General features: G+C 36.1%; 1 protein-coding gene and 3 non-coding genes across 4 annotated transcripts; all 4 read left to right on the top strand.

Moving 5' to 3' along the window:
• The first annotated feature begins 1311 nt into the window (after nt 1-1311).
• TRNAG-CCC (transfer RNA glycine (anticodon CCC)) lies at nt 1312-1384 on the top strand. The gene has a single exon. It is a non-coding gene; the product is annotated as a tRNA-Gly (tRNA).
• A 65-nt stretch (nt 1385-1449) lies between these two features.
• On the top strand, nt 1450-1522 carry TRNAV-CAC (transfer RNA valine (anticodon CAC)). Its single transcript has one exon. It is a non-coding gene; the product is annotated as a tRNA-Val (tRNA).
• A 65-nt stretch (nt 1523-1587) lies between these two features.
• On the top strand, nt 1588-1660 carry TRNAV-CAC (transfer RNA valine (anticodon CAC)). Its single transcript has one exon. It is a non-coding gene; the product is annotated as a tRNA-Val (tRNA).
• Nucleotides 1661-3789: 2129 nt separating this feature from the next.
• LOC149611334 (uncharacterized) lies at nt 3790-5881 on the top strand. Its single transcript, XM_089858419.1, has 2 exons — nt 3790-4264; nt 4375-5881. Exons 1-2 carry the CDS (start codon nt 3824-3826, stop codon nt 4984-4986), a joined length of 1053 nt encoding a protein of 350 aa, XP_089714545.1. The 5' UTR covers nt 3790-3823; the 3' UTR covers nt 4987-5881.
• Nucleotides 5882-12151: the final 6270 nt, after the last annotated feature.

The raw sequence follows: 12151 nt of genomic DNA, 5'->3' as shown, positions 1-12151 counted from the left end.
ACTGTATGACGTTTTAAACGCTGAATTAGTTATATCTCATTTGGTCATATCAAAAATTCGCCGAGCTCGCTTCGCTCGCTCAGGATTTTTTTACCTTTACTTCTCACATAATTGAATAAATTCAATACGAATTTTGAAGGTCTATTATTTGAAATGAAAACAATTACTTTGCATTCAGAGCTGCACTCCAAATGACACAATTGAATTTTTCCTCAGACCTTTCATTTAAATATCTAAGCCCAAAGATTGAACTGAATTATAGCACAGACTTTTAAAATATTTTTAATTATAAAAAAGAGTTTTGAAAATATATCATCTCTGAAAACATTTCTTCCTACCTGACCCTTTTAAATAGCTTGATTTGGTAATTTTCTCTCACTTAGGTCTCTTTTGGCTTACCGTTTCATTTAATGAATAGTCACTTTTTCAAGTAAATCTAAATGTACGTCTTTGTGAGCCTTTCAGCATTTGTTTAGTTCTAGGTGCGATATAACGCTCATTTAAAAAATCTTACGTTTTCAAAAAAGTAAAATTATCCACACTCTAAATCTAATCATTTATGAGTCCTGTATAATCCTGTAATTTGATTAATCTGGTCCTGTATAATGCTATAATTTGGCGAAGAGAATCCTACTTTTTTGTATTAAAAATTCTCCATAATAGTTGAGGCTTGGCATTACAGTTTAGGGGAGTGAGCCATGTATGTGCAAGAAATCTTAGTCAAAAGCGGCAACAAGGCGCATTGATATAAATTATGAAGTTGAAAAGTAGTGGCGTTCGTGATGCTTTCATACTTTTTGAAAGCTCGACGCTCCAGAAGGGGCCCTAATTGTCGGGCTGCGGGCCACTGATATTCCGTAGCGCCCCAATCATCCTGAACGCTGTTCAGAATTGATTTCAGTTCAAACATGCTCTCGTATTTAATACATATACCGTCCTTAGTAGGGATGGGTAACAGTTTTCGAGGGTTCTTCGATTTTATTCTACAGGGCCGGTAGGCCCTTGTAGATATGACTTGATACCGTTTTGTAACGTTAAAGTAATATTCACCCGCTTTTGCTAATTTCCTATGGAGATTAACATGGGTTTTTCGTGATTTTTCCCCACCGATAACTTAAAAACTACAGCGAAGATACTTTTCGGAATTATCTTAAATTAACAATTAAGTATTCAGGGTGTGCTATCGGCCAGTTTGATCAATACAATTAGGTCTAAGTATGTTAATTTTAGTTAATTACAGAAGTACGGCTTTGACCATCGTGATTAGACAAAATAATTAGCTAGATCTCTTGGAAAACTCTGTGTTATTACGTATCTGTAGTGTGGTGGTTATCACGTCCGCTTCCCACGCGGAAGGTCCCAGGTTCGAGCCCTGGTAGATACACGTTTTAACCATCGTGATTGGACATAAGAATTAGCTAGATCTCTTGGAAAACTCAGTGCTACCACGTATCTATGGTGCAGTGGTTATCACGTCCGCTTCACACGTGGAAGGTCCCAGGTTCAAGCCCTGGGAGATACATGTTTTGACCATCGTGATTGGGCGCTTGAATTAGCTAGATCTCATGGAAAACTCGGTATTACCACGTATCTATGGTGTAGTGGTTATCACGTCCGCTTCACACACGGAAAGTCCCAGGTTCGAGCCCAGGTAGATACATGGTTTAACCATCGTGATTGGACATAATAATTGGTTAGATCTCTTGGAAAACTTAGACTTACCACGTGTCTGTGGTGTAGTGGTTATAATAAATATTTAACAATTATTTCAATTCACTTGGTTTGATAATGTGACATAGGTGGCATACTTTTTCCCTACTTTTAAATCCATTAAACTAAGTAATATTAGAAGTTCAACAGATTGTCAAAAAAAGATGCTAAAAGCCACTGTAAATGGTGCTTAAATGCCTAATATTTCCTTAATACTTCCAAATAATATATAGTAAATGGCGTGAATTGATCATAGAAATGGGGTTAAAGTACACCCTAAATTATGTCTTTTTTGGCACTGGAAAAAACAGCATATATGGTGTTTGAATGTACCATTATATTTTAGAGTGCAAATGTATGACGGTAAAGCAAACATAATTATTCAAAATTTAATTACATTAAGACTGAAGTGACAGATATTATATAAAAACGGCTTGGTTTGGACCAAGGCCGAAAAAACAAACGATATGTGTGAGGTTTATCAATTGACTGAAGTTTCAGATATTGAAAATATTTTCTACTTATTTTTATCCACTCAATCCTTAATCAATATTTAATTCAATCAACTGATTTTACTGTTAATCGATCTAGTCCCTCTAAATTAATTGAAAAAATTACATATCAACGCTTTTTCAAGAACAATTAATTTCATGATAAAATGTTTTCGGAAAATGTAATTGTTCTTGAAAAAGCGTAGATATGTAATTTTTTCAATTAATTTAGAGGGACTAGATCGATTAACAGTAAAATCAGTTGATTGAATTAAATATTGATTAAGGATTGAGTGGATAAAAATAACTAGAAAAAAATTTCAATATCTGAAACTTCAGTCAATTGATAAACCTCACACATATCGTTTGTTTTTTCGGCCTTGGTCCAAACCAAGACGTTTTTATATAATAAAGTGTGTCCCTTCTCTCTTATTCCCTTCTAATCATACTTATTGACTTGAATCTCGGCCCCATTTTCCAAACAGGCGTGATATCATATGAAATTATTTTCCCTGTTATTTCAGAACTTTAGGGTTTGCAGAGGCCGGTCTGTTCGAACCAGGGGCTAGAGCTGAAGCTTACTTTTACAGGACGGTTATGGTTACCGAAACGTCTCAAGTTCAAGAGATTGGACCATTGTCGGTTGGATTTCTCTCTAGAGTTTTTCTGATCGTTATATGCGGGCTCTCGTTATCATCGGTCGTGGCATTTTTCGAAGTCTTCATCAACTTCATTTGCAAGTCGAAGCTGAAACTGACCCCAGGACGCATTTTCGCCCGTTGACTAAACGTACACCCGTGTTTTGTTTTGGATTTTCATTGGAAATCTTCAGGTGTCTTTCTTATCGTGCCGGCTCGTTTGAGCTACATCGTGTTTTGCATTGTCATAGGCATGAGATTTCAAACCCTTTCTCAATTCTCTCTGTTACAACGGAACCTTAGAAATTGTATCTACTTATTCGAGGACAAAAAAATCTTTACCTAAGTCGTGCCAGCTGCTGTGACTGTGATTGTAATTAATAATGAAATATCTAATCTAAAAGATTTTTCGTCTACAATTCATGAAATAATTGACTTCGGATAAAAAAGAGTTTTTAGGTTCTAGAGTATAAGGTCAGTTTTTATTTTTTCGTATAATATTACTTAATTCGATATTAGGGCAAGAGCCTTTATTCCAAAATCGTAGAGGATTAGAAACGCCTGCGTTTAACAGTGACAATTCGAATACGCAAACAACATTTTCACTCGGGTTACGGCTATTGGTGCTTTATTTATCGCATATTTGTGTGAATATTAATTTTGTGATAAAAACTTCAAGAAAATCTTAATGAAATTCAGGATTGAATTCTTGAAGTAAACACAACGTGTTGTATTTTACATATAGTTATGTGGAACTCAATGATTTTGGTTATATTTTATGAGGAAATGTTCGAGCTCAATCGCTCTAGTAACATCAGAAGCGAATAAAAGAAGTCAACAAAGCTCCATAGACTGCATTGTGAATGCGTATTCCTCATAAATGGAAAGAGAGACAGTATTTTTAAGACCCCCTATTTAGCACCCCTTCTAGAAAACGTTCGGAATGGAAACGCAACCTGGTGGTGTTGAATAAAATTACACAAAATGGCGCTCTCCCGTAATGAGAGTTCCTCTCAGTCCGCGTCCAATTTAGATTTAAGTATCATTACAGAGATGAAAGACAAATCAACACAGTATAATTTTTACTTAATTAATAAACAGAGTATGAAAAGTAAGTCAGTATCTTGTGAGTTGAAAGAAACTATTGACTTAAGGGACAAAAAAGTCCTAAATCGCGTTAAGCCTTTGCAAATAAATAAACAATATGCTGAAAAATCAACCCAGTGCTGTACAATTTTGCCAAATATACCTCCTAAAAAATCAGAAATCCAGCATAAAAAACCAAAAACAGCGGAAAAATCATCGAGTGCTTCCATTATATCGAAAAGCAAATACTGTCAAACCTTACCAGCATTATATGGGAATTTTCTTGGCAAAATTTCCCAGCTGATTAACCGAGATTATCACAAAGTGTTGCAATATTCAGTAAGTGTCTATTTATAATGATTCAAAACGTTTCATTACTTCTATTTGGCTTCTAGTCTGTTATGGCTTTCAAGTGTATATTTAGAATATTTTTATTCTTATTTTCTAAGGTCACTGAAGATCAACACGATCAGTTAGTTTTGCGAGTTACAAGAAAACAGGCTCTAGGTGTTATACATTTGGAATGTGGATTAGAACCAATCGAGCGTTGTATTTGGGAAACCGGAAAATGCCACCTGTATATCTTGTTTAAAACAGTTAAGGTTCTTCAGCTAAGAAATGAGGAGGTTCCAAAATTAGATAATGAAAATAAGACACTAACTGAGATTGTTGCTACGGAAAAGATAATCACACTCAATAATAATGAGAATGACGATGAACCGTTGCAAAATATTGCCAATAATGCTAATGGGGTACATCCAAATCAAAATGTGGAACTAAGAAAAGTATTGGACACCATTTCTGGTCGTTTAGGCCATGCACTCTGCCCTGGCGTTAATGAAATGAAACTTAAAAATGAGAGTCAAATGGGGCATTATGTTCCTCCTAAAAGTTTAAAATCTATTTCGTATCCCTTTCAACTTTACCAATCCGTAAGGTGCGAGGTATATCATCAATATTATTTGAACAAAATTCCTGAAAAACTGAAAATGAAACAGTGCAAATTTTGCGCAACATTAACTAATGAAATTAGTAAAGCCAAAAAAACGGAAGGCTACTGAGACCTCAACCAGAAAATATAAACGGCAACGCATAGCTAGTAACTATCCCATCAAGTTTCTAACACCTAAAAATAAAGCAAGACGCTTGGGAAAAATACAGAAATCAAGGTTTGAAATGAAACGGAAAATATCGAAGCTTGAAAAGCAAATTGAAATGAGACAAATTGAGCTTTCCGATCCATTATCAAATGAGATGTCTAACATCGTCAAAACCATTAATGATGAATTTCCAGGAGAACTGGAGAAAACATTTGAGTCCACTGAAGGCTTCACTAAGCAGCTTTTGAAGGAAGTGTGGACAAGGGATTCAAACCTAAAGCACTTATAGGATCAAAGAGATTCCCTTGTTGATCAGGCTGATTCATTAAAAACCAAGAAGAAAAGAAAATGGAATACAATTACTCTACGAATCGCTCTCGCAGTTTATTGCCGAAGTCCAGCGGCTTATAAGGCTTTAAGAGGTTTCAACATTTTGAATCTTCCTTGCGAGGCAACACTAAAAGCAAAATCTAAGAAATTTAACCTAAATCCCGGAATTCAAGAAAAGTTTCTGGCACAAGAACAGTTGAAATATCAAAGTTTTAAAGAAGAAAAAGAACGGATGAATGAACGTGTTCCAATGGGTGATGGAATTTTAGTTATGGAAGAGGTGAAAGTCATTGACAAAATTATGTGGAATTCAAAAAACCACGAATTTGTTGGCTACGCCATGAACGAGGATGATTACACGCAGCTCACTGACATTTATAAAGGTGTTGCTCCAATAACCCCATCGCCAACGCAGTACATCTTGCAATTTCTCTGGCGTGATTTGACATCCAGTTATGACATAATTGGACCTTACTTCACCTCCTCCTACCCACTTCAACAAAAGTCCTTAGTAACTAGTTTATATGAAACAATCGAAGCTTTTCAAGCATATGGATTCAAGACTATGGGCTTTGTATGCGATGGAGCAAGCGAAAATGTTGCGTTAATTAAAGTTACCATGGGTTTATCTGGATCTTTTGGGTTTGAATTTAAGGATGGAAAGTACAACTTCGATATCCAACCCACGTTTAAGAACCCCTTTTCAGAAGACTAGAGAAAAATACACTGGATAATCTGTCCGTCGCACCAGCTAAAGAACATGATTGGCCAGCTATTTGCGTCAAGAGCGGATGGGCCAAAGGAATTCTGCCGTAATAATATTCCATTTGGGTGGCGTCAGGTAGAAGAAGTACGAGAAAGGGATAAAGAGAGAACGAAGGTGGGGCAATTACGTAGAGCTAGGTACTTGGAAGATAGCTACCTCGTAAGAGACGCGTGGACCAAGTAAAATGTTGCACCATCAAAGGTTATGCAGCAAGAAGACGTTCTTTGTGAATTGTATGAATACGCCATAGGAGAGAAGGGATCAAAAGAAAGTAAAGAACAATCCAATCCATGAAGGCTTACAAGTTCTTAAGAGCCTGTAATCAGCTATTTGAATATGGTTTTTTGGCCAAGAAAATTATTAACAGTGAGGCGTCTGAAGTTATGAAATCAATCTATATGGGATACAGTTATTTTGAAGAATGGATTTTGGAAATACTTTCAGATAGGCCTGATTATAATTTCAAAAGCCCTCCTCCTCAAGAAAGATTTCTCTCTTGGCAAACTTGGGATTTATTAAGAATTTCAGTTTTTGGTCTCAAATACTTGGTGAAGGACTTTTTCCTAAGGTATCCCACTCACTTCTTATCACCAATCAGAATTAATGGCAGTTCCATCGAAAGCTTATTTTCTCAAATAAAATATGCAACTGGAGGAAAAGTGACTTCTTTAAATTACATTTCTGGACTGAAGTCTACCCTAGTTCGCAGGAATGTGCATGGAAGCCACCGTGGAAACAAAGATTATAGGGATCAAATGTTATACATTAGAGAATATGAATTGTAATTTGAAGTTTCGCTATATTTCATGAATTTATAGAATTTAAATTAAGCACTTTTTTATTTCTATTTAGTCGTAATTTTTGATTTAAAAACAATACAAATTTTGTAATTGAGTAATTTTTCAAAATTAATAAAATCGCAAAAGATTAGATCACAGCTTATCACTTATTCATAGTTATTCAAAAATAACCGTGTCTTCCTTATCCTTGAACTTTTCCTGTTAGGTCTCGTCGGGGAGGCGACTTCTACGCAACTTTCTAAGCCATGTGATGAGTTAGCAGAGTGATTATTTTTATTTGGTTTCTGAGATCCTTTTTTTGGTTGACCAGCATCCTTCTTTGGTTGGTTAGATAGTATTTTTATTTGTCTAGACTCTTTATTAGTGTTCCAGATACAGCTGCTGCCTTCTTCGGTACCCTGTATTCCTTGTTTTGCATCACAGATTCTTTCTTGGGTTGTCGGGGTTCTTTCTTTGGTTGTCGGGGTTCTTTCTTGGGTTGTTGGGGTTCTTTCTTGTGTTGTCGGGGTTCTTTCTTGGGTTGTCGGGGTTCTTTCTTGTGTTGTCGGGGTTCTTTCTTTGGTTGTCGGGGTTCATTCTTGGGTTGTTGGGGTTCTTTCTTTGGTTGTCGGGGTTCTTTTTGGGTTGTCGGGGTTCTTTCTTGGGTTTTCGGGGTTCTTTCTTGGGTTGTCGGAGTTCTTTCTTGGGTTGTTGGGGTTCTTTCTTGGGTTGTCGAGGCTCTTTTTTACTTTTTTTTTCTTACTTTCTTTGAGGCCAAATAGTGTGTCCCTTTGTTGTTGTCCTCCTTTTTTGGTTTTTCGGTGACTAGAAACAAAATCTTGTACTCTTGCATGGATAATCTTTCGTGTCCACTCTTTCTAGAAATTTTCAACTGCATGTTTCTCCACTGACTTCATTTCAGGAAGGACATTATAAAATAATTTCTTTTGCTCTTTATTTTGTAGAAATGAATAACTTTCTTCTGAACATTTCAAAAAATATTTCATTCACACAAAAGTTAAAAGCAATATTGATAATTTAAGTTGAAATATTTTAAGAAAAACTACCTTAATCATCTTGGTTCCATATTTAAGTAGTGCGTGCTTGTTGGCATATTTTCCAACCGTATTCAGAAGTTCCCTTATGCATTTCTTTGGAAATATTAATCTTCCATGTCTATCTCGATTTTTTAGCTCTGGTGGAAGATCTTGATCATTTTCGCTATCGTTCATTTTCAAGTAAGCAACACATTTGTACAAATAATGATCCACTACTTGTTGACTTGGTGATATTTTTTACCCTTGCCCCTTTTTTTACCCTTTCTACCAGTTCGTCCAGAAATTTCTCCCAGTGTACCACCTCCAATTAAATATAATCCTGTATCGCTTTCATCAAATAGACAAGGAACATCGCTCAACTTGTAGTAGTCTTTTATATTTACAGTTTGTTGGTCGTCCAAATTTTGATATCTTTCTGGATGTTTGAGAAATGTTTTGAAGAAAGTAAATGCCTTAGATGTAAGCAAAGTTAGGACCATGAACGCATCAGGACTATTGAACTCGTGCAAATCCAAAGCTTGTTTCAAAGTTTTTGCTTCTTTATAAAAACTAACTGTCAAAATTGCCATGGATTTATTAGTCCGAACTTTTTTATCATTTTCTCCTTCTTGCACTTTCTCATCTGGCTTGCATAACTCCTTCAGTTTATTAAACAAATATAGCAAATCCATGAAGTAATTTTTGATCTTTTCAGATTTTAGAAAATTATAAAACAATTTCATCCGATTTTCCGAAGACTTAATGTAATAAGAAATATCATTTTCTAGTAAATAAACAACTTGTGCACGGTACCAGAAGAGGCCCGGGCCTCGCTCTCATCAAGCGACTCCATCGTAAATAAACATTCAATTCACTAATCCTCGGTTACCTACTTTGGCGCTCAGCTGCTAACCGAATGAGCGCCGAGCGGAGCAAATCAGCGCGAGAGATGGCGACAGTCGCGACATAGTTACCCAGCTCTCCTTGCGAGAGTCGGGAAAATATTGGGGTGGGGGAAATTTTCTGGAGATCTCAAATCACCCCCACTGGTTTTTATAAGTGACGCGCCTTGCTCGTTCCCCGGTCTATTTGTTGACTTCTTTTATTCGCTTCTGTTAATACCAAAAAGGATATATAGAATGAATAATCTGTCTTTCAAAAACAATGCAAATATAATTTTGGTGAAAAAAACGAAGATAAGTATTTTTTTAAAATAATTGATGTTTTAAAATCATGTCTTTAAACTGAAAAAATTTAATATCTGTTACTTCGGTCATTCCATATTGTTCTCTTATCATTTACTTTTTCTAGTCTTTGTCAACTAAGACATTTTTTTATTAATTTCACTAGAGTTAAAGAAAAAGGTCTGCTAAGATAACACTTACCTTAAAAAACGGCCTTTTCCTAAATATAAAAGGAGAAATATTTAAAAATTAAATTATTTCTTGTTACAAAATAAGTAGCATTTAATTAGTCTTAAAAACTAGGGCTACAGCGATGCCATTGCATTTGTGGCGTCTGCTTGAATGCTCTCAGCCTGTGAAAATTCAACCAATCCCTTTGGGGGAAAATCTAACCCCCATCCATGCAGTTATAAGGTTTTTTACTCCAGCAGAGACGCACTCTATACCAGCTATAGTACAATTGTTTATTTCCTTCGCTAATTTAATGGATTTCTGGCCTCTCTGTGTTGCCATGCATCCGGCCTTTGCTATCGCAATGACTTTACTGGGACGTGCTTTAACAGAGGCTTATGGACTTCGGGATGGCTTACCAATAGCAATTAGCTTAGCGATCAGCGAGTCAGTGAGATTAGATTTGTCAACGTAACCTACCAAATTAAAACTAAGCAGACTAAACATAACTTAACCTATCGAACAATAAATAACCCAGCCTTTCCTATTGACCAACCTTCGCGAGTTGTGGGCCAAACTGGGCAGAATGTTCACTCAGATAACTTCAAAAACACTTTGATCTGTTAATAAAAATTTTTTATCTTTAATTTACATAATTTAAATATTACGAAGTACATTTTTACTTTAATGTTCTCTACAAAATAAAGTTAATATAAAATTATCTGTCAAAATCTACACCGAGAAATTTATCAGTTACAATGAAGTTTACTAAAAATTTCTAATAAGAACAGTGCGATAGCTAAGATGTTTCCAAAAACGTATATCCATAATACAGCTTCAACGTCGTTGACGGTGATGTTCGACTGGGTATTTTGTGGCTCCACCCATTTGAGATAGTTGATAATATCGTCAATATCCTTCCTTATACCAATGTTATCGCGTTTTGAATGTTGAGTTTCCCATAAGCTCAGTATTCTACATTAAAATTAATAAATTTTAAAAGAATATGAATTTACGAACTAACATGAATAACTGTAATCCACTGTCAAAAGGCCATAGAAGGCGCCATGTTTTCGAGCCAATTCGTGTGACGTAAATTTTGTACCTAGTAAGTAAAAACCTGGGCACTTGGGCTTGCCTTTCGGTTTACCTTGCTAACTGCATAGCTCACTTCCGTAAGCTGCTCGTGCTATATGTTAGCTTAGCAGCTTGCGTCCGTGAGCGCAGTGTTTGAGTAGGCTATGGTACAACTAAACAGGTACCTCCTATCGCCAAAAAAGAGGCAACCTAGGGTATGCCTTTCAGGTGAAGACATTTCAAAAGAGAAATTGTGTTAAATAAAACTTCAATAAAAAACTGTGTATTTAATTGGAACTGTTAAACTAATAGTGAAAGCTTTTATGTAATTTCATAACCTTATACTTTTTGGTGTCGTCCCATTGTATCGAATCCCATTCGACCGAATTCCCAATCGACCGATTTTATCAGAAATATTATTTTAAATCCCGCCGTTTGTGCGGTTTCTGTCTATTGGGTTTTTTTAGGAATATTATTATTACTAATAAGGCTATATAAGTTAATATCGCGATAGGAACTTTCGTCTCACCGTGGCGAAGTGGAAAAGTATCGGACTACCGTGCGACAGTCCTTGGATCGATTCCCCGAAAGAAAAAGTAAACTACGTAATAATAGTTTCATTCAATTGATTATTAATTTCATTTAAACTTAATTGCAGTTACGTTAGACAGTGTGGGAAACTATAAAATAATAAAAGTATACTATTGCAATAATGGCCTTTGAGTATTTGAAATATTTTGCTAAATTTTATTGAAGTTACGGTGATCTTTTAGAGGAATAATGTTAGGTTAGGTTTGGTTGGGTTGGGTTAGGTTGGGTTTGGTCGGGTTAGGTGCGGTTAGGTCGGGTTAGGTTAGGTTAGGTTTGGTTGGGTTGGGTTGGGTTTGGTTATGCTTTGTTAGGTTGGGTGAAGAAGATATATCAGTATCTCAGAGAGACGGTATAAGGTGCCTTTTTATTCGCGCGCCATAGTCCCAGTCCCCCTTTCAAAATACAAGGGGGGACGTAAAAGGAGGCGCCTGGCTATTTCACCTCTCCTCAGTCGGAAAATTTGACTGTAATTTTCGTCACTCGCGTCGTCGTGCTGACGTGAGTTTTCAAGAACCAATGAGATGCTGGTTGTGATTTAGAGACGGGGATTAACTCCGGACGTACGTTTGGACTGGAGATAAAGAGCTGGAAATCTGGAGGCGAATTTATACATTCTCTCTGAGATACTAGATATAACTTCATGGTTGGGTTAGGTAGGGTAAGGATAGGTTTGTTTAGGTTTGGTTGGGTTAGTTAAGTTTTAGTAAGGTTAGGTTAGGTTAGGTAGGGTTAGGTTATTAAGTTCCTTGAACAATAAATATATGCCTTTTCCAAAATATTGATTGTTTTACGGGTCATTTCAGGTTGGCTTTGATTCGGCTCGGAAAGGGTATTGATAGACGCAAGCTTAAGGACAAGGATATTTTCATAAACCAAAAGAGGTATTTTTTAATTCGGTTTTAAAATACGGCGTTAAAAATATATCGTTTAATAGCAATGGAAATTTTAAGATAATAAACCCGCACTTTTTGGCTATATTCGGTCCAACGGGATTCGGTTCAATGGGACATTTGGTCTAATGGGATTTGGGCCAACGGGCCAGCAGCTAATTTTTTCGGTAAATATGGGTGGAAAGAATGTTTTGGGCCTAAAGGGCAGAACCATTTTTTTTAAATTATTGTTGCATTGTGTTAGCACGAACTGATTGATTTTGTGTCATGTGAATTATAACGTTTAGTTTATAACGTATAG

This window comes from Phalangium opilio, unplaced genomic scaffold (assembly GCF_054372755.1).
Source record: "Phalangium opilio isolate 3A_F unplaced genomic scaffold, DU_Popi_V2 ptg000246l_1, whole genome shotgun sequence".
Classification (NCBI taxonomy): domain Eukaryota; kingdom Metazoa; phylum Arthropoda; class Arachnida; order Opiliones; family Phalangiidae; genus Phalangium; species Phalangium opilio.
This window is presented reverse-complemented; position numbering and strand designations above follow the sequence as displayed.

Coding starts and splice junctions, on each gene's coding strand:
- LOC149611334 (XM_089858419.1), top strand. CDS start 3,824: ATGGCGCTCTCCCGTAATGAGAGTTCCTCTCAGTCCGCGTCCAATTTA. Junction 4,265..4,374: donor ACAAAGTGTTGCAATATTCA/GTAAGTGTCTAT, acceptor TTATTTTCTAAG/GTCACTGAAGATCAACACGA.